Source organism: Littorina saxatilis, linkage group LG4, assembly GCF_037325665.1.
Source record: "Littorina saxatilis isolate snail1 linkage group LG4, US_GU_Lsax_2.0, whole genome shotgun sequence".
Classification (NCBI taxonomy): Eukaryota; Metazoa; Mollusca; class Gastropoda; order Littorinimorpha; family Littorinidae; genus Littorina; species Littorina saxatilis.
In genome coordinates, this window is record NC_090248.1 from 52,836,026 (window position 1) to 52,859,136 (window position 23,111).

Below are 23,111 nucleotides of genomic sequence, written 5' to 3' on the forward strand. Positions count from 1 at the left end.
ACGCAGAGACGAAACACCCTGATAAATCGACAGATTTTAGCACACAGTGTGAAAGATGTGGGTAAAAGTGTTCAAAACTAAGCCAACTTGCATAAAGAAAATGGCCAAGCGTTCTGTCCTTTACTGTCAAAACAGCATGAACTGTTCACACATGTGTACCTTTACTGTTCCTGCACCTTTGTGTGTCTTTACTGTTCCCACATCTGTCTTCACTGTTCCAACACCTGTGTCTTTACTGTTCCAACACCTGTGTCTTTACTGTTCCGGCACCTGTGTCTTCACTGTTCCTGCACCTGCGTCTTTACTGTTCCTGCACCTGTGTCTTTACTGTTCCCACACCTGTCTTTACTGTTCCAACACCTGTGTCTTTACTGTTCCAACACCTGTCTTTACTGTTCCTGCACCTGCGTCTTTACTGTTCCTGCACCTGTGTCTTTACTGTTATCACACCTGTCTTTACTGTTCCCACACCTGTCTTTACTGTTCCTGCACCTGTCTTTACTGTTCCTGCACCTGTGTCTTTACTGTTCCTGCACCTGTGTCTTTACCATTACTGCACCTGTGTCTTTACTGTTACCACACCTGTCTTTACTGTTCCTGCACCTGTCTTTACTGTTCCCACACCTGTCTTTACTGTTCCTGCACCTGCGTCTTTACTGTTCCTGCACCTGTAGTTACTGTTCCCACACCTGTGTCTTTACTGTTCCTGCACCTGTAGTTACTGTTCCCACACCTGTGTCTTTACTGTTCCCACACCTGTAGTTACTGTTCCCACACCTGTGTCTTTACTGTTCCTGCACCTGTGTTTTTACTGTTCCTGCACCTACTGTTCCCACACCTGTCTTTACTGTTCCCGCACCTGTCTTTACTTTTCCTGCACCTGTATCTTTACTGTTCCTGCACCTGTGTCTTTACTGTTCCTGCACCTGTAGTTACTGTTCCCACACCTGTCTTTACTGTTCCTGCACCTGTGTCTTTACTGTTCCCACACCTGTCTTTACTGTTCCCACACCTTCTTTACTGTTCCTGCACCTGTGTCTTTACTGTTCCCACATCATGTCTTTACTGTTCCCACACCTGTCTTTACTGTTCCCACACCTGTCTTTACTGTTCCTGCACCTGTATCTTTACTTGCAAGTGTGGATCAGCAGAGAAGGGGTGAGGGAATCCTTTGCAGGATTCAGTGTGCTAGCTGCAGAAATCTCAGTTTTACTCCAAATTGTCTGGTACAGTACACCTCCTTTTTGGTAGAAGGGGGGGGGGGGATATCACTAAAAGGCATCCTGAAAAGAAGGAAGCAACAACACAAATCATCTCGTCACTGTAGCACAGGATAGTAGTCTGTACAGCAGAACTGATGTACTGCATGTCCCCTCACTCAGTCACTGTGGTGAATATTTAGCACAAAATCACAAATCTCTCCAAGCGAGTTTCATAAGTCTTAGCCGCAAAGAGAATCTGTCTGTCAGAACTGTGGTGGTGCTGACACGCTTCAGACTCGACCCGTCCACGCAACAGACCAGGTCTGACAATTCACAAATATGCACAATAACTAAACTCCAGAGAAAGCTAATTGTTGAAAGAAGATTTCACAGTGGAAAGGCAGCCTCCAAGAAATTTTGTCCAGGCAGCTAGCTTTCACAAATATTTCCGCAGGCACCTTTCATAAAAAAAAATTCCAGGCAGCGAGCTTCCAAGAAATTTTCTTCAGGCACCTTCCAAAATGTTTTTTTCCTGGCAGCTTCCACATTTTCTCACACATTTCCAAGTGATCGTCTGCTTAAATGGACTGGGGGGGGGGGGGGGGAGTTATGGTATTCCACTTAGTATTGTTTGTGTGGTAGACCGTTTCAAGTTCATATGCAAAACTGATTAAAGTAACATGCCTCTCCGGCTGAGTAAGCTGCCAGCTCAAATAACTTCCACTTCTGACATAATTATGATTGCCAAGCCTTTGCTTGAAATTTTGTGTGACCTCTGCTAGCTAGATCATGATGGCTTTCACTGCACAGACGTGGCAAGGTCATCATCACACAGAGTACCTGAAACGTTCAGTCTTTGAAAAAGTCTAGCTTAGAAACTGTGGATGTGTATGGCAACTCATAGGTACAGCACACACTGCTAACTGTGAGAAATCAAGGCAAAACCTTTGACACAGTCATCAAGCTGGGAATAAAGTTTAGCAGAAGGAGCAAAAGTGATAACAGCTCCAAACCATCTCCTCAGGAGCGTCCTTGCAAGGGATTCAGAATAAAGTACCAGCATCCAAAACCTCCTCCACAAGCATCTTGCATACTTCAAACTTGTGGGTTATTGGGGGTCAATAATGTGTTGGATGCTGTAGTTTCACTTCATACTACTAACACAACAAGTCTTTAGTTTAGTTATGCGTGAGGTTTATTATCTTTCTGGAACCACTCAGTTACATCAGTGTACGTGCTAGGCTGGTGACACAAGATGGCGGACAGTCCCGTTGTTTTACACACGTGACCAATATTAATATTAATTAGATGACGTCATGGAATTTCCCAAACATCTCCCTCCTTAAAAGGAAAAATGCATTATTCTTAAATGTCTCTGTTATAATGTCAATGTAATTTTCAAATTTCTTTTTCAGACAGAAACACTTTCACAAAGTCAGTTTTCCAATTTTCAGGTCCCTTAAAGCTCACTGCAAAGTCTTTGTTTTTCAAACAAACAAACATCTAATTAAAAACAAGCTTAAAACGAAATTTTGCAAAATTATGGAAAGTTTCTTAAGATTCACTCTCCTCTCATACTCATCCAATCATCATTCTATATAATGCTTTCTCTCTCTGTCATTCACATGCTTGCCCAGTTCTCCTTTCATCCTTTACTACTGAAAAGCAAAGAAATTAAAAAGGAATACATCTTGGCATTAAATAGAACTTAACGCTCAATTCCAATAAAACTCTAAACTTGAACAAATGAAATTATAGAGAAAACTTCACGCATTCATAACCAAAGCTCTTGTTTTCTTTACGAAAGAAAGAAAGATAGATTAACGAAAGAAAGAAAACATAAGCTTTGATTCACTTCCGCCTGAAGTTCTATCGCATTATAAAACTTGAATAAACTAAACTTCACCACCAAGTGCTCAATGCACTTCACACAAATTTCACCACAATTTGCTCTGCTTTTCTGCCATCACACAATGGCAGCACACACTTCTTCCTCCCTGTAACGGAGAGGCTTAGCAGCTGTGTAGCCACCAACTGCTCTGGTGACACGCCTGTTGATGTCCTTGGAATCTCCGATGTCCTTGGAATCAGATGATGAAGTGATGTCCTTTGAATCTGATGCTGCTGGGGAATGTTCTGGTGAAACAGGAATGATGTCGTGACGCGGCGATGGGATTTGCTGCAGATGTTTTCTGTTTCGCCGGAGGACACCTGTAGAGGGTGAGTTAATCAGATAAGTACGGTTGTCAGCATCAGCTGCCACAACTGTTCCTTTCTTCTTCCAAGTGCTTTCAGCGTCAGTCTTGACCAGCACTTGATCACCTGGTACCAGCTTTGACAGAGGTGTAGCTCCGTGCCTCTTGTCATAGCTGAACTTGTAGTTGTCTTTCGCCTGTTGATCTGCTTGCCGGATGTCTGCATCGCTGACTGGTCGTGGAACCAAAACTTCCGGAAGCACAGGAAGTCGCGTACGCAGCTGCCTGCCCATCAGCGCCTGTGACGGACTGACACCTGTACTGCTGTGCGGTGTAGCTCTGTAGTTGAGCAGAGCTATGTCTGGCGATGACTGTCGCAGAATCTTCTTGGCGATCTTCACACCGCTTTCAGCTTCCCCATTTGCCTGAGGGAAAACTGGACTGCTCGTACTGGTACGAAAGTCAAACTCTTTGGCGAAATCCCTGAATTCCTTGCTCTGGAACTGGGTACCGTTGTCAGATTTCACAACTTCTGGGAACCCATGTGTCATGAAGATCGATCGTAGCTTTGCAATAACTGCTGCTGATGTGGTACTGGTCAGACGAAGAATTTCCAGCCACCTGGAGTAATAGTCAACAACCACCATGTAGTCTTTTCCCTCAAATGAGAGAAGGTCCATCCCTAGCTGTTGCCAGGGCCGCTCTGGAAGCACTGTTGGTTTCAGTGGCTCACTCCGCTGGCTTGGTCGATGTTGTCTGCATTCACTGCAATTTTCAATGAATGTCTTCAAATCTCGGCTGAGACCTGGCCACCACACACTCATTTGTGCTCTCTCACGACATTTGTGGAGACCTTGGTGAGATTCATGCAGCTTCTTCAGGAGATCTGGACGTTCACTCACTGGGATGACGACTCTCTTTCCACACACCAGTAAGCCCCTGATGAGTGAAAGTTCTCCCTGTACTTGCTGGTAGGCCTGCAAGTTAGCTGACACCGACTGAGGCCAACCATTGCAGACATACTGGATCACTTGCTGAAGTTCAGCGTCATGGACCGTTGCTGCTCTCAGGACGTCGAGGCGACTCTCGGCGATGGGCCAAGACTCTTCCACAAAATCCACGTACGCCGACACAACCTCACTCAAGTCTTTGTCTTCTTTTGTGACTGTCAGCGGACTTCTTGAAAGTGCATCTGCTATGACGAGGTTTTTTCCAGGCACATGCTGCACTTTCGCATTGAATCGCATCAGTCTCAGGAGGAGTCTCTGACACCTAACTGGTGCACGATCCAAATCCTTTGAGGTCATCAAAGGAACGAGTGGCTTGTGGTCAGTCAGCAGATCAAAACTGTCCAAGCCAATCAGGTACTTTGCAAATTTTTCGCAAGCCCATGTTGACGCCAAGCATTCTTTCTCAATCTGAGCATAACGTCTTTCTGCGTCTGTGAGTGTTCTGGATGCGTACGCAATCGGTACTAGCTGACCACCTTTCCACTGCATAAGTGTGGCTCCCATTCCGTAGCTACTGCTGTCGGCACTCACTACTGTCTTCCTGTCTTGGTGGTAGAACTCCAGTGCTGAAGTCGATGAAATCTTCTTTTTCACCGCCTCAAACGCCTTCTGCTGTTCATCTCTCCAAGCCCACGCTGTATCTGCTTTCATTAAGTCTGTGATGGGCTTCAGATCTGTTGCTAGTCCAGGGACAAACTTGCTGAGGTAGTTAAACATACCACATACCGTTCTGAGTTCTGTCAGTGATGATGGAGGCTGCATATCTGTGATTGCCTTGACTTTCTCCGGATCTGGACGAACTCCGTGTTCACTGATGATGTGCCCGAAGTATTTCACTTCCGTCTTCTTGAACTTGCACTTTTCTCTGTTCAGTTTCAGTCCTCTTTCTTCTATCCTCTTGAGAACTGCATCCAGTCTTCTGTCATGCTCCTCTTCGGTACGACCAAAAATGATCGTGTCATCCATGATGGCGTCGCAACCCTCCAGACCTTCTAGTGTCTCCTTCATCTTGGTCTGGAAACACTCGGGCCCCAGAGAGATGCCCATCGGAACTCGCTGGAACGCAAAACGACCAAACGGAGTCATGAATGTGGTGAGAAGAGAGCTGTCTTCCTGCAGAGGAATCTGGAAGAATCCAGATGAAGCGTCTAGGGTCGTGAAGAACTTTGACCCTACCATTTTCGGTGCAATGTCATCAAGATTTGGTAGCATGCAGTGGGGTCGCTTCACTCCTTCATTCAGTCTTTTGAAGTCGACACAGATTCTCACACTCCCATTTGGTTTGACGACTGGGACCATGGGCGCACACCAATCAGTTGTCTCTTTCACTTCTTTTATGATGCCTGCTGCTTGCATTCTCTCAAGCTCTGCCTTCACCTTCTTCTGTAAAGGAAATGGAACGCGACGTGCAGTTGTCACACAGTATGGTTGAGTTCCAGGTTTCATGTTGATTTTGACTGGTTCTGTCTTCAGAAGTCCTGTTTTTCCAAAAACATCAGCATGAATTTCCTCCAGACGTTTGACAAGACCCATTTTCTCTGCTGCATTTCTGCTCAGGAGATTGTTACCTAGGCTGTTCCTGACAACAATCACTCTGAAGTTGAATGTCTGGCCTTTCAAGTTTGTCTTTGCGAAGAATTCTCCTTTTGTACTCAGTCTTCCTTCTGGAGAGCTCAACTGTACGCGTGTAGCTGACAGCTTTGGTTTGTTCTTGAAACGATCAAAAGTCTTCTCATTGATGATAGTCAGATCTGCCCCTGTGTCGATCTTGAACTGGACCTCAATGTCTTTGATTTTCAGAACTGTCGTCCAAGGTTTTGAGTTGTCAGCAATCACCGAATCCACAAAAAACTCATCCTCTTCATGTTCTGTCTCAACCTCACGAACACTGCGGCACATACGAGCAAAATGTCCTTTTCGCTTACATCGCCTGCATTGCTGTCCGCGTGCTGGACACTGTCCATCTTTAGGATGGTCTCTGCCACATTTCCCACACTCTTGACCATCACTGTGCTGAGAAAACTGTGAAAAACTGCCACCTCTTGAAACTTTTTGACTGCCCCTCATATGTCTTTGTTCACCTGTCAAACTGTTTTGACCACCCCTCGTATGCTGTCGGAACTTTCCACTCCGAAATCTAGATCTGCCCCTGACGGAGTCAACAGACGTTTTTCCTTGGCCTCGTTGCTCCTGAATCTGCGATTTTATCAGTTCATTCTGACGAGCGATCTGAACTGCCTTTGGTAATGTCAAAGTGCTTTCGAGTTGCAGTTTTTCTGATACCTCCGGATCACGTATGCCCAACACCAGTCTGTCTCTGATCGTATTTTCTTTGTCGGCAAACTCACAGTTTTCCGAGAGTTCGTATAACTGGCGCACATACTCTTCGATGCTTTCATCTTCCCGCTGATTTCGTTTGTGGAACGTAGCTCTCTCATGGATGACATTTTTCTGTGGTAGAAAGTATTGGTTATATTTCTCTAGCACCACATCAAAGTTTTTCGCGTCATCGGGTGCTAATTCGAAACGCTCAAAAATCCTTTCTGCATCGGACCCCATGCTATAGATAAGGCTACTAACCTGTACCTCTTCGTCTTTCTGAAGCGTTGAAACGTGCCACGCCACTGCGGCCAGTTTGCCGGTTCTCTGAAGTTGAAATTTGCAGGTGGTTTGAAAGCCATTGTCACTGTCACTGTCACTGTGTTCCTAGAATTACCCCACTTCTGACACCATGTGTTGGATGCTGTAGTTTCACTTCATACTACTAACACAACAAGTCTTTAGTTTAGTTATGCGTGAGGTTTATTATCTTTCTGGAACCACTCAGTTACATCAGTGTACGTGCTAGGCTGGTGACACAAGATGGCGGACAGTCCCGTTGTTTTACACACGTGACCAATATTAATATTAATTAGATGACGTCATGGAATTTCCCAAACAAATAAGAGAGGAGGGGCAGGTGACTTTTCAGTCATTTCAGGACAATACAATACAATACAATACAATACAATAACTTTATTAATCTCTAAAAGAGAAATTGCATTGCTGAGCTTTTGTGTCCGTAATAAAACATACATAAAACATTCAAAAATAAACATTTGTTCTTTGTCATTCATACATTCTTGTGTTCTTATACATTTCTTCAATTCATACATCAATATTCTATCATAATTATGTACATACATTTATTCTCTTTTAACAGTCTGTCTTCAAACGCATCTCAGAGAGGGAGGCTAGGGATTTGTGTTGTGCCATAGGTAAAATCATGTGCTCAGCTATGAAGTAATGTTATCACATGTTATTTAAGGAAAATGAGTAAATATATGTACCAAGCGTATAACATCAGCAAAACTGAGAAAATACAGCACATTGGTTATCACATAAGAAAGTATATTAAAAATAAATTAATATGCATTCACCATCAACAATGCACAAACGAAAGTCAGCACCTTGCTGGTTATCACATATTGTCTAAGAGAGTAGAATAAGAGTATAGCGTTTGTCAGCTTTTGACATCATCTCCTGAGTGGCGTCCACAGCAGGTCTTCAGAATAAAGTTGCTGCAGCCGAAATCTCATCCAGGAGCGTCTTTTGCACACCTGGCACATTGGGGGTTGAGGAGCAGGGGGCATAAGGGAGGAGGGAGGGGAGCTGCCATCGGGGTCTCTTCACAGTCGTTTTGGTGGGTCCTTCACACCATCGTAAATGTCCTTGAAGTGAGGTCAAAGGTCAGCAGCACATGTACTCCCAGTAATCTGACCCTCACCCTGAAGCGTCTTTCGCACATGCGACACATGGAGGTTGGGGGGTAAAAACGAGGGAGAGGGGATGATTTTTCACAGGCTTTTCTGCGCGTCCTTAAGGCCATCGTAAACGTCCTTGAAGTGACAACGTTTGTCAGCATTGTACCCCCAGCAGTTTACCCCTCACCCTGAAGCGTCTTTTGCACAACTCTCACATGGGAGTTAGGGGGTAAAATGAAGGGGGGTGGGGGGGTGGGATAACTTTCCACAGTCGTTTCAGCGCATCCTTTAGAACATCAAAAACGTCCTTGAATTGATAGCGTTTGTCAGCATTGTACCCCCAGCAATACCCCTCACCCTGAAGCGCCCTTTGCACAACTCTCACATGGGAGTTTGGGGTAAAGAAGGATGAATGGCGGGGAGATAACTTTTCACAGTCGTTTGAGCGCGTCCTTGAGACCATATCTTAAACGTCCTAGAAGTGACAGCGTTTGTCAGCATTGTACTCCCAGCAATTTGACCCTCACCCTGAAGCGTCCTTTGCACAACTCTCACACGGGAGTTAGGGGTCAAAAGGAGGGAGAGGGTCACTTTTCACAGTCGTTTGAGCGCGTCCTTGAGGCCATCGTAAACGTCCTTGAAGTGGGGTCGCTTTTCGGGGTTGTACTCCCAGCATCGCAGCATCAGCTTGTACACAGACTCTGGCGTCTGGGGGTTCTGCGGCAGTCGGTAACCTGGTGAGGAAAGCGAGACGAGATGAAATGAAAATAGAGAATAAATAATACTTGGCTTGCTGTGTGATATCAGGTTTACACAAGTTGTTGTTCTTTTAATAACTGAAATGCAAGCAATTGGGGGATGAGGCAGGGATTTAATCCTGTAACTGATGCATGTTCTCCAAGATGCGTTCATTTTATTCCTCCACCGGTGCTGGTTGGGAGGCAGTACGTACCATCTTCAATTTTTTCTCTGGCCTGAGCATTGGTCATCCCAGGGTACGGCTGCTGGCCGGCGGAGAATATCTCCCACATGAGTATTCCATAACTCCACACATCACACAGGGACGTGTACTTTCCTGAAAGAAAAGGATACAAGGTTCATTTGCTTAATAAAACATGCATGTAACACTTAAATAAGTCGACTCGGGTCTTTCAGGACTGAGGTGCACGAAGAGAAACTCGAACAAGCTGCTTGGTCTGATTGGTTGAAATCACAATAAATCTCAATTTCAAGCAATCTGTGGCTGCGTTCCGTCCATTTGGGTGGCACCCAGTTTCTCTTTGTGAAACTTAGCCTTGTAGTGGTTATCTTCAAATTCCACCACAAGTGTCAAAATTGAGTCAGTGTGGATCCGGTACTTGCTGTACCTTTCATTACTTGATGCTTCACGAAGTCTCTAGCTTTTACAATGCTTTTTACATTTAGTCAAGTTTTGACTACTTGTTTTAACATAGAGGGGGAATCGAGACGAGGGTCGTGGTGTATGTGTGTGTGTGTGTCTGTGTGTGTGTGTGTGTGTGTGTGTGTGTAGAGCGATTCAGAAAAAACCTGCTGGACCTATCTTCATGAAACTTTACATGAAAGTTTCTGGGAATGATATCCCCGGCCTTTATTTAATTTTTTCGATAAATGTCTTTGATGACGTCATATCCGGCTTTTTGTAAAAGTTGAGGCGGCACTGTCACACCCTCATTTTTCAATGACAATGATTGAAACTTTGGCCAAGTAATCTTCGACGAAGGCCGGACTTCATTGCATTTCAGCATGAAGGCTTAGAAATTAATTAATGAGTTTGGTCATTAAAAATCAGTAAAATTGTAATTAAAATAATTTTTTTTATAAAACGATCCAAAAACAATTTCATCTGATTCTTCATCATTTTTTAATTCCAAAAACATATATGTATGTTATATTTGGATTAAAAACAAGCTCTGAAAATTAAAAATATGAAAATTGTGATTAAAATTACATTTCCGAAATCGATTTAAAAACAATTTCATCTCATTCCTTGTCGGTTCCTGATTCCAAAAACATATAGATATGATATATTTGAATTAAAAACAAGCTCAGAAAGTTAAACAGAACAGAGATACAGAAAAGCGTGCTATCTTCCTCAGTGTAACCACTACCGCGCTATTCTGGCTAGTCAATTTCACTGCCTTTGCCACGAACGGTGGACTGGCGATGCTACGAGTTAAAAATCTTGGTGAAGAAAATGCAGTACGTTTAGTGTCATTCTGCGAGTTCGACAGCTTGACTAAATTTGTATTTTCGTCTTACGCGACTTGTTTTCTATTATGGTGAATCGCTTTTAAACTCTGTATTTTTTTGCTTGACAGCGGTCTTGTGCAGTAGTTGATCTGAAAACAACATTTGTGCTCCAAAAGGTCAGCGCTTTTTTTTTAAATCCCATCAACAATTCTTGATGGCCCTATCAAATCTCTGGTATGCTTTGAAAAAGAATATAAAGCCACTGACAAAATGTATTTTGACTGAAAGAACAAATATGGTGACTGGGAAATAAAAAGACCAAGAAATACTGTAAACACGTGTTTAAGGAAGACGATAACTTGGTTGTTCGTATCGTCTTCGTTAAACACGTGAAAACAATATTTTTTGGTCTTTTTATTTGTATTTTGACGAACCAAAGTTGAGAGCCTCAGGCGCGGTCCACCTGATGGGGATCATCATGCCTTCAGACATCGTGTACTCATCCTCCTCGCGTGACATGCCGAAGTCGGAAATCTTGATCACGTTGTTATCTCCCACCAGACAGTTACGAGCCGCCAAATCTCTGAAATGATCAAAACAGTCACTTTAGTTGTTATACCACAGCTTCCAATCTCCCAGGTCAACTTGTGTGCACACCTGCCAGTGCCTTATCCCCCTTCATGTCGTACACGCAAGCACAGGACCAAGTGCGCACAAAACAGATCCTGTAATCCATGTCAGAGTTCGATGGGTTATAGAAACACAAAAATACTCAGAATGCTTCCCCCGCGTACAGCTGCATGAATGGCAGGGTAAAAACGGTCATATAGGTCCAATTCATTCTTCTTACTCGGCGTGACGTTATCAAATGGATCGGCTAGCTTTAGCCCTAAGGGGCACAACTCCGCTCATACTCTCTTCGCGCCGCCATATTGGATGCCGTCTTTGTTAGTTTTCTTCATTGCACTCTTGTTCTTTTTGCGTATTTCACTGTGTATGCAGACAAAATGAAGAAAACTGTGCATGCATGAGTCCAAAGGGGATCTGCCTTTTTAACACAACAGCACAACATAAAAAGTAAAGCAAGAATACATTATTATATTCATTTATTTATTCTTTATCTCAAATTACCATGCAGACAGTGCACCAAAATTCACAAGATAAAGCTCTCAAGACAGGCAAATGAGGTACAATGCAGCTCAGGTAACTACTGCAAAGTATAATTTTCAAAGCATCCTATCACAGTGTTCACTAGGCACAACCGATGGACAATTGTTGATTAGCGCACTGCACACAGCAAAAAATAACCAGTTATAATCGTCTTCTCCGATCAGTAACTTCCTTCCAGTTGTCACCCTGATGGTAAACAACTTTAGGGATCCTAAAGTGTGCCTGCTGACTGCAGTTTTTGGCCACAACGTGTCATTTTCACTTTTGGCGAGTCGCCACCCAACGCTCAAGCACTGTCAGAGATCGTGCAAGGCATCCAACATGGCGGCGGATGACCAATTCCAGAGAGTTACGACCCGTGATTCTCATACCGCGCGCGCCGAGTAGAAATGCTGTTGTTAACTTGAGTTTCTGCAATCATGATGGGCCTATACGTAAAACAGACCTGGGAACCCATACGATTTCGCCGTATTTTGTACGCATGATTGTCGAGAATACGCTCAATGCGGTCAGTGGAGAAAAATACGACGAGAAAAATTCCTAGACTACTTTTCTTCACAAGCCCATCCTGAAGCCGATCCAGTATTTTGGCACATGATTACGTCACTATATTAGCCGCTGTCAAAAAAAATATAATCGGATCGTGTCAATCAATCAAAACAACCAGGCAAACGAAAGTACGGTATTTGGCGAAATCGGCTCTGAGAATAAACAAGTGAAACAAAGAAGAAAAGTGAAAAAGTTTGAAGAAAAATATCACACACACACACACACAATTTCTAACCTACACACACATGTAGTCCCGCCCGGAATAAGCTTCTTTGGGATGATTTACGACTTTTGCGCACATTTCGAGCAGACGAAAACACAACATGGCGGCTCTCGCTCCTCCAACTATCGCGAGACACAAAAAAACTAAATCTTGCGCGCGCGAGATCCTGATACATCTGGTGTTTCTCTGTACGCTTGTCACGACGACTTGTTGACAAACGAAGATTCGCGAATGAAAGAGAAAAGCGCCGAGTCTTGAGTAGAGAGCTAATAAAGTACCGGTAATCGCTAATCGAGCGAAATGAAAATCCGCGGCGACTTCCATTAGGTGAATGCTATTCAAGTTTAGGTAACCATTTAACCTCAACATGCCAGGACGTTTACGTCAAGGAATAGAAGAACGCGCATGCGCAGCCTCACTGAATACGCACGCAGTGCTTTACTACCAGACATAAATTTTATCTCTTGGATTATCGCTTACATCCTTCTTGTGTGTGTAACTATTTGTGGAAAGCTGCACTTGAATGTGCTGATTGGATTGTTTTGTGTATTGTGACAGTTTTTTGGATTGTATTTATCAATGGTTTAGGTGAGTGAACAGTTTTTCTTTCATTGGTATTTGCGTCCACGCTTACAGCGGAAAGACAATGGCGGATCTCAGTCATGATGAGTCAGATAGCGAACAAAAGGAATGCGCAGATTTGTCACGTAGTGGCGCTAACTCTGGAGTGCAAGAAATGTTTTCGGAGTTGATGAAACGATTTGATCGTATGGAGAAAAGGATGCATCACTTAGAAGAGAGTGACAGTGTTGAACACGAGAATGAAGCCAGTTCCGACAGGGTCGGTAACATATCTGGCATTTGCGCTGACAGGGTCAGCGAAGAAGACAAAAATGAGCTCGCCAGGGGCGAGGAGGAAGATGAGGAAAGCGTTTTTCAAGTGGTGGTGAAAAACGCTAACAGTAACACAAGTAAACCTGATATTCTGGACACACTGGAATTAGACCTGGAGCTGGCAGAAAAAGAGGGGGCCCCAGTTGCTGAGAAATTGGCAAAAATCGTTGAAAACAGATTCACTGTCCGCATGTCAGACCAGAAATTGCAAGAAAAACTAGACAAGCACTTGGTGCCAGAAAATTGCAAGCAAATTAAAGCTCCTCATTTAAACGAGGAGCTAATTGACAAAGGGAGTGTGGACAGGAATGCAAGGAAAAATGACATGCGCCTGTACAACATTCAAAAACTGCTGTCTAAAGCCTCCGCCGCACTAGTAAATGCATCAGACAAGCTTCATTCAGACATGCTTGAAATTTCAAACCAGACGACCGGCGATCTTGACAAAGAAACAGTGTTAAAAATGGCAAACGAGGGTCTCGCAGCAAATGGTGACGTCATTGCTCTTTTGGGTACAGCACAGTTAGAACTCTCTCAGAGACGAAGATTCCAGTTACAAGCCTGCTTGCCAAAGGACATCGCTTCTATCGCTAATGCAAAGATAGAGGTAGGGTCTGACAACTTGTTTGGAGAAGATGTTGACAAAAAGGTTCGCACAGCGCGCGAAGCTTACAAGTCGGCTTCAGGCAGGGGCAGTGGTGGCGCACACCGGTTCCAGCCTTACAGCCAGAGAGGAGGCAGGCCTTTTTTAGGAAGAGGCCACGCCTCTCAGTCAGCGAGAGGAATGACGACATACCGTTCCCGGGGGTCATTCAGGGCAAGAGGAAACTCGCGCGGGAACTACAACCGAAAGTAGACAAGAACTCTGATCATGCTGCCCAGCGTCCTGTTTCTGAGGTGAATACATTTTATGACAGTTTACAACAAACACTTTGTTTACTCAATGATCTGAAAGACAAATTTAAAGCAGGACAAATTCGGGAAAATATAGAACAGTGGGAGAAATTGACTTCAGACAAGGTTGTCCTTAGTATGGTGCAAGGGGTAAACATTGATTTTACAGAAGTGCCTGTGCATAGTGGTGAGATTTTTCAACCTAAGTTTTCACAAGAACAGACACTGGCCATTGACGCAGAAGTAGAGGAGCTGATAAGGAAAGGAGTAGTTGTTGAATGCAGTCATACTATGGGTGAATACATCTCACCTATTTTCGTGAGACCGAAGAAAGACAATAAGCTTAGACTTATCCTTAACCTGAAGAACTTGAATAAGACAGTTGAGTATCATCATTTCAAAATGGAAACATTACGTCATGCTTTAGCGCTGGTGACAGAGTGCTGTTGGTTTGCTTCTTTGGATTTAAAAGAGGCTTACTTCTCAGTTCATGTGAATGAAAAATCACAAGAGTACCTGAAGTTTTTCTGGAAGGGGAAGTTGTATAAGTTTACGGTTTTTCCTAATGGATTGGCGTGTTGCCCACGTTTGTTTACCAAGATTCTCAAACCTGTTATGGCCCACCTTCATAGCTTAGGGTTTATCTCTACCATCTTTATAGACGACACTTTGCTGATCGGTGATTCTGAGATAGAGTGCATCAGAAATGTTAAAACATCAATTGATGTGTTTCAAAAACTGGGGTTTGTCATACATCCCACCAAATCAGTTATCAGACCTTCCCACCAAATTACGTATCTAGGGTTTGAAATCAACTCAGAGACAATGACAGTGAGGCTGACTCAAGAAAGGAAGGACAGGATTGTGGTATTAGCCAATAGTCTACTGGACAAAGGGAGATCAAAGATTAGAGAGCTTGCTAAATTGATTGGCATGGCAGTGGCTAGTTTTCAAGGAGTGAAATATGGGGCTCTGTGGTACAGAAACATGGAAAATGACAAAATTGTGGCATTAAAACAGAACCATGGAAACTATGATGCTGAAGTGATTTTCTCAGAGGAAGCCAAACAGGACATGGTATGGTGGAGAGATAACATTCTAGTAGCTGATAGCCCGGTTGAGGTTTCACCAGGAGAGCCAGAATTTGTTATCCATTCAGATGCGTCTCTCACAGGATGGGGTTGTTCTTGTAGTGAGGGCAGAACAGGTGGGCACTGGACACAGACAGAAAAACAGATGCACATTAATGTGTTAGAACTACAAGCTGCATTGTTTGCTTTGAAGGCTTTCGCGAGTGACAAGAGGGGTATTCACATTCGACTTATGCTCGATAATACCACAGCTGTGGCATGCATAGCTAACATGGGAACTAATCACTCAGCTAACTGTAATGCTGTGACGAAGGAAATCTGGAATTTCTGTGTAGATAGAGACATTTGGGTGACAACTGCGTACATACCTGGTGTAGAGAATGTCGAAGCTGATGAAGAATCTAGAAAACTGAATTTAGATGCTGAGTGGAAGCTAAATTCGAATTTACTCTTCCACGCTCTTCAAATACTTGAGTTTGAGCCAGAGATAGATTTGTTTGCTTCCCGAATTAATTGTCAGTATCCCAGATACGTAGCATATCGGCCGGATCCAGAAGCGGTTAGTGTCAACGCACTTAACATGTCGTGGTATGGTTTGCGATTGTATGTTTTTCCACCTTTTTGTTTACTGCCCAGGGTACTACAAAAGATGAACAAGGACAAAGCACAAGGTGTGATAGTGGTTCCATACTGGCCAAGCCAGCCCTGGTTCCCTCGGTTAGGGAGTCTGTTGATAGCGAAGCCAGTTCTTGTGTCAGCAAGGGACAATCTACTTCACATGCCTGCAAACCCAAACATGGAGCATCGGCTCAGAAAAACACTGCAAATTCTTATTTGCAAAGTATCAGGGGTAGGCTCAGAAGCAGAGGACTTTCGCAGCAAGCAGCCTCAGTGGTCTGCGCATCCTGGAGAACAGGGACAGCTAAACTGTATGCCGTATACATCAAAAAGTGGAAAATGTATGCGAGTAAAAGAGGCATTGATTCGGTTCACCCTTCTGTAATTAATGCAGTAAATTTCCTGGGAACATTGTTTGCTGCTGGACAAAGTTATAGTAGTTTCTGTGTTGCGAGATCAGCGCTTTCAGGCTACCTTGAAATAGAAGACTGTGGCACTTTTGGTGAACACAGATTGGTTAAGCGGTTTGTAAAGGGGATTTTTGAATTGAGACCATCTTTCCCTAAATACTCTGCTACGTGGGACGTAGATACAGTTCTCTCTTATCTAGAGAATCTTATTCCATTGGGAAAATTGACTTTAAAAGAATTATCAAGCAAGTTAGCTACATTGATTGCTATCTTATCCGGACAAAGGTGTCAGACAATTCACTCCCTTTCTTTGTCGTCAATGAAACTTACAGGCTACAAGTGTGTGTTTCATATAAACTCAGTGATGAAACAATCAAAGAAAGGAAAACATGTAGCTCCAATTGAGTTATTGTCGTTTGACAAAAATCCTAATCTGTGTGTAATCGCAACCCTCAAAGAATATTTACGTCGTACAAAGGACTTGAGAGACACAGATAAACTGTTCGTAAGTTATCAAATACCTCATGGACCAATTTCCAAAGATACACTGGCTCGGTGGATTAGAGACACTCTAAGTAGAGCAGGTGTGGATACCTCTTTGTTCACGGCTCACAGCACCAGATCTGCAAGTACGTCGGCAGCGGCTGCCAGGGGCACGCCAATTGACGTCATAATGAAAGCTGCCGGATGGTCGTCGGAGTCCACCTTTGCTCGTTTTTACAAAAAGACACCTTCGGTTAACATGGGTCAAGTCTTACTGGACTCTTTTCTCAAGAAAGATTGAGGTGAGTGATTTCGTCAAAGAATATAACTTGACAGTTGGAAGGTTACAGTGGTGATAAACATGTACACATATCTCTAAAAATTCCTTGACGTAAACGTCCTGGCATGTTGAGGTTAAATTACCACAAACATGCGAGACTTACCTTGTGTAAGTTGAAGCTTGTTTCGGATTTAGCCGATACATGTTACAGGAACGTTTATGTCAAGTCCCACCCTAATTCTGTGGAAATAAAAATCCCAGCCCTTGGGTTACGTTATAGTCTAGTTCTCTTGAAGGAGAATAATTAATTTGTGTACATGTTGTATGTATTATATGTTCTGAAGAGTGAGGCTGCGCATGCGCGTTCTTCTATTACTTGACATAAACGTTCCTGTAACATGTATCGGCTAAATCCGAAACAAGCTTCAACTTACACAAGGTAAGTCTCGCATGTTTGTGGTAATTTAGCCGCATCTTTTTATAAGCCGCAATGCGATTTTTTTTTTTTTAAAGTCGCGGCTTGTAGTCCGTCAAATACGGTTCAGTTTTTGTCAGTAAAAATTGAAAAAAGCATTTGTTTTAAATGTATAGGTAAACTTCATTAACGGTGTGAGGGATGCGCATGAGGCATGTTTTAATCATGGATGTGCAAACTCTGTGTGGAGTACGCTCATTTTTTTGAAAATACACCAAGTTTGTTTGAGAATAAAAAGTGCAAAACAGGGGTTCCCAGGTCTGGGAAAAACTCACTTGTGCAAAAAAGTAGTGAACGTGGGAGTTTAAGCCCATGAACGAAGAAAAAGAAGAAGTTATTATTCCCCCCTCTGCTTCTTTCTTTCTGTAAACTTGTAGGGCTAGTTATTTTTCGGTAACTACCCAACAACCAAAATCACTTACCCAACAACGGGCCTAAATCCTCGATAGCTCATGGGTAGAGACTGTACACATTGTGGATCTACTTTTTGCGACTCAAAAGTTCAGAACACTCTAATGTACAAAATATACATTTCTGGAGCAAACAATACAACCATACCGCATTTAAACCAGCAACTACAGGCTTGAACACATGAATCTCAATATAAAATCCATGAGTTTGGTTGTTTTCTGAATTCAGATCTGCCGTGCACAATCGTTTATCGCTAGCAAGATTCAAAGGAAAAGTAACTCTTATACTTTGTCTAGCGACACGAGTAGTTCCCCTTCCAGATTTCGGCTGCATCGACAAGACTGCAATCCGACGGTCAGTTTTCAACAATATTTCATTTTATAAACAGATCACACGCAATCAATTGCAAACATTTAAATCAACTTAAAGAATATGCAGCGGTTTTGCCCCATACAGTTTTTAACGTTGGAACACGGGTGTAAAACTTCGTCTGCTAGTCACATAATGCACATTCGAGGAAAGAACATTTCCTGAGCGATACCAAAACATGAACAGAACACACACTTTCTGCCTTTACCGCCACAGCAGAATGACAACATAACTGTGTACTTGATTTTAGTTCAAAACATGGAAACTGACAAGAAGTGTTAACAGAATTGAATGATTTGCACGGAACTATACAACCGCGCATTAATCGATCGCCTGCGCAGGTAGACTGGTTGGGTGAATATGATTCGATCAAACTTTCACACAAAAACTCCTCTTTCCTTGAATAACTGAAGAAAGGAGGAATAAAGAGGTTACATACCTCGTCTCAGTGATTATCAAAAATAATGGTCTCAGTTTGCGGTCATGAAAAAGCTCGCTGAAGCTCGCATTTTTCATGATCCGCAAACTTCGACCATTATTTTTGATAATCACTGAGACTTGGCATGTAACCTCTACATACCACAACAGAGTTATGGTGTAGCTTTTTGCCACACAAAAAATCCTTTTCATTTTCATAACTTCATTGTCCCAACCCTGGGAAAATTGGGTCGCTTCCTCCCAGTGGAAAGCTAGCAGCAATTGAGTTGTCACCAGGTGTGTGCATGTTAAGGTGACTGAGTCTGCACAAAAAGTTGACCCTGGTGTCGGTTTATGCCTGAATTCCGACCCGTGACCCGCAGATCACAAGTCCAGTGCTCTACCAACTCAGCGAACAAGCTCTTGCAAAAATGGAAAGTGTGTGTTTCATTTAAAGATCTTGCGATGAAGACGTACCTGTGGATGCAGCCCCTGCCCTCCAGGTAAGCCATCCCGTTGGCTGTGTCCACGCACATCTGTGTCAGCTGCCGCTTGCTCTGCTGCTTGCCCTGCTTACGCAGAAACGACAGCAACGCTCCCCCTGAAACAAAGCACACAGACATAAGGATAAGAATGAGGTATCATATATATGGTCAAGACTCAGGAGGTGACACCAATGAGTGTGACATGCAAGAACAAATTTCAATGTTATTACAAGCTGACAATTTCCTGACAATTTACTAGGTATGGTCATGCTAAACTTCTACGAAAAATGTTTTTCACACTTGAGCCATCGTTTAGATGTATTTACAAAAATAATATCAATGTTCAAACATAACATGACGCCATCACAATTTCAGATTCAGGCAATTTAATGATCCAAGAACTTTCTTTCTTTCTTTCTTTATTTGGTGTTTAACGTCGTTTTCAACCACGAAGGTGATATCGCGACGAGGGAAAGGGGGAGATGGGATAGGGGAAAGGGGGGAGATGGGATAGGGCCACTTGTTAAGGGTTTCTTGTTCACAAAAGCACTAATCAAAAAATTGCTCCAGGGGCTTGCAACGTAGTACAATATATGACCTTACTGGGAGACTGCAAGTTTCCAGTACAAAGGACTAAACATTTCTTACATACTGCTTGACTAAAATCTTTACAAACATTGACTATATTCTATACAAGAACCACTTAACAAGGGTAAAAGGAGAAACAGAATCCGTTAGTCGCCTCTTACGACATGCTGGGTGCATGCAGAGAAATAAGGATGTGGAAAAGAAGACTTTTGGTAAGTGAAATAAAGGTGATGGATCCAGTCAGGTAGAAAGATCCAAGAACAAACAAAAAGAAATGTTGGTGGTGTTTCTTTATTGCTAGACCACACATCCATCAATACAAACAAGATTATCAGGTAAGAATCTCTAATTGGGTCAAATACCTGAGCTTGAAATTGCTTAAACATAACATGACACCAAAACACTAAGTCAAAATGCAGCATGGAGTTCAAAGACAAAATACTATCAATACTAAGTCCAAAACAGAAAACATAGATAATCTTTGTGTGTCTCCAAAATATCATAATGAAAATACTAATTATAGTCATCAAATTAAATCAATAATAGAGCCATCCTTCACTAGATGCTGCGTAATACCCGAAAATGCCAAAAATTAAACCAAGAACACGCCCAAATCAATCATTTTGGCATTAAATAATAATAAAGCATTGTTACACACATTATTTCCTTTGCCAAAAAAAAAGTGGATGTGTTACCTTGTCTTTAAATGAGAGGGAAAAAAGAAAAAGTAGCCATGCTTGAACATAACATGACGCCGTGACAAAAGACAAACTTACATCATCTGGAGCTATAGATGAAAATAAAATATCAAATTCAGAAGCCATTGTGTGCATAGCGTTGGTAGCTACATTGCACAGTTAACTGCATTGCCAAGTCACAACCTTAGAAAAAGGTATTCTGAAATTAAAACACTACATAACTTGACGCCATGAAACATAACATGACGCCGTGACACAGTCTTAATCAGGCTAAAGTGGCAAAACCAAACATAATAAAAGAACAGGAGGACAGCTATCTACATGCAGCGATGGTAGGTAATTATTAGCCACCAAATAATCTGATGTGTAAACTTAATCTTTTATGTTTGCACAGAAAATTTGCTGTTTGAGCATAACATGACGCCATGAAACATAACATGACACCGTGACAAAAGATAAAATTACATCCTCTGGAACTATGGGTGTAAGTAAGCCATCCAATTCAGATGCCATTGTGTGCACATAAAAGGCTGCTACAGAGCTAAGTTCACTGAATAGGTGAGGGGCAACCTTAGAAAAAGTTTTTGTACCATGAAAAAATGCCCAAACATAACTAAAGACCATGTTAATTCAAACCAATTAAAAGGAAAAAATGTATAGCCTACATTTACCTGTACAAAATGCTAGATAAAAAGGAAAGCTAGATGAAAATAGACTAAGAAACTATAACAAGTCGCGTAAGGCGAAAATACAACATTTAGTCAAGTAGCTGTCGAACACACAGAATCAAACTGAACGCAACGCAACGCAGCAAGACCGTATACAGCAAGACCGTATACTCGTAGCATCGTCACTCCACCGCCCGTGGCAAAGGCAGTGCCAGTGGAATTGACAAGAAGAGCGGGGTATTCGTTGAGCTGAGAAGGATAGCACGCTTTTCTGTACCTCTCTTCGTTTTAACTTTCTGAACGTGTTTTTAATCCAAACATATCATATCTATATGTTTTTGGAATCAGGAACCGACAAGGAATAAGATGAAAGTGTTTTTAAATTGATTTCGAAAAATTGATAATAATTTTTATATATTTAATTTTCAGAGCTTGTTGTTAATTCAAATATAACATATTTATATGTTTTTGGAATCAGCAAATGATGTAGAATAAGATGAACGTAAATTTGGATCGTTTTATAAAAAAAATATTTTTTTTACAATTTTAATATTTTTAATGACTAAACTCATTAATTAATTTTTAAGCCACCAAACTGAAATGCAATACCGAAGTCCGGGCTTTGTCGAAGATTACTTGACCAAAATTTCAACCAATTTGGTTGAAAAATGAGGGCGTGACAGTGCCGCCTCAACTTTCACGAAAAGCCGGATATGACGTCATCAAAGACATTTATCAAAAAAATGGAAAAAATGTGTGAGGATATCATACCCAGGAACTCTCATGTCAAATTTCATAAAGATCGGTCCAGTAGTTTAGTCTGAATCGCTCTACACACACACACAGACACACAGACATACATACACCACGACCCTCGTCTCGATTCCCCCTCTACGTTAAAACATTTAGTCAAAACTTGACTAAATGTAAAAATTAAACTCAATATTACACTACAACACTGTGACAGTTCAAGCTGACACCGATGTGTTATGTTGTGTTTGGACATGGATCACACTAACTACAACAAAAACGTGGTTTCTATGGGGGGGAAAGTTATTTGAAAAAGATAATATCAATATTAAATTCTACATCTGTTTTTCTTTACCAAAAATAAAATAAGTAAAAAACCGAGTGCCCAAACCTAACATTACACCAGCCGTGGCAGCAGAGATCGACTGTGCATAGTGTCAAGTTATGTTTGGACATAAAACTAGCACTCGGCGATCAGACACAATAAGGGTCTACAAGTTCAGACCCAATGATGATATCAATGCATAGTATTCAATCTGCCACAAAAATTAGTGTATGTTAGAAGACATTTAGTTGAATGAGTTTAAACATAACGCTGACGACCTCGGACTTGGTGTAAAGTTGCGTTTGATCTCCTGCATCCCATAATATCAACCACATATCTTGTAAATCGCAGTACTTTTAGGGGTACTTCACGAAGTGATTTCATGAAGGGATGCATCATTGATGGTTGAAAACGTACTTAGCTCTATCAAACCAAAAGCGCAACAGTGACACCACATGATCGGCATGAATGCACATGACAAAACAACAAGAAGGGCAAAGCCCATACGACTCACATGCTTGACCTTGACCTTGACATGACCTTGACCTTCAGGGTCAAAGTCAAATAACTAAACCTAGCAATGACATACACTAAGAACTGCTTTACACATTTTTCCTACCAAAATACATGTGACCTTGACCCAAGGTCATCCAAGGTCATGCAACACAAAGCTGTTAATTCAAGACATAGGAAGTACAATGGTGCTTATTGGCTCTTTCTACCATGAGATATGGTCACTTTAAGTGGTTCACTACCTTATTTTGGTCACATTTCATAAGGGTCAAAGTGACCTTGACCTTGATCATATGTGACCAAATGTGTCTCATGATGAAAGCATAACATGTGCCCCACATAATTTTTAAGTTTGAAACAGTTATCTTCCATAGTTCAGGGTCAAGGTCACTTCAAAATATGTATACAATCCAACTTTGAAGAGCTCCTGTGACATTGA

General features: G+C 42.2%; 1 protein-coding gene and 2 long non-coding RNA genes across 3 annotated transcripts in view; 1 reads left to right on the forward strand and 2 right to left on the reverse strand.

Moving 5' to 3' along the window:
- Positions 1 to 23,111, reverse strand: part of LOC138965098 (uncharacterized) — a 267,523-nt gene that overhangs the window by 132,666 nt on the left and 111,746 nt on the right. The window lies entirely within an intron of this gene.
- The window catches only part of LOC138965099 (uncharacterized), a 174,407-nt gene that overhangs the window by 17,751 nt on the left and 133,545 nt on the right, over positions 1 to 23,111 (forward strand). The gene's annotated exons all lie outside the window — the stretch shown is intronic.
- Positions 7,923 to 23,111, reverse strand: part of LOC138963687 (tyrosine-protein kinase Fer-like) — a gene marked incomplete at its 5' end in the record, with an annotated part of 77,823 nt that continues 62,634 nt past the window's right edge. Inside the window, 4 exons of the mRNA XM_070335534.1 lie at positions 7,923 to 8,884; positions 9,103 to 9,225; positions 10,796 to 10,944; positions 19,123 to 19,246. Coding sequence (XP_070191635.1) covers positions 8,745 to 8,884; positions 9,103 to 9,225; positions 10,796 to 10,944; positions 19,123 to 19,246 — 536 coding nt within the window. The remainder of the gene's footprint in view (positions 8,885 to 9,102; positions 9,226 to 10,795; positions 10,945 to 19,122; positions 19,247 to 23,111) is intronic.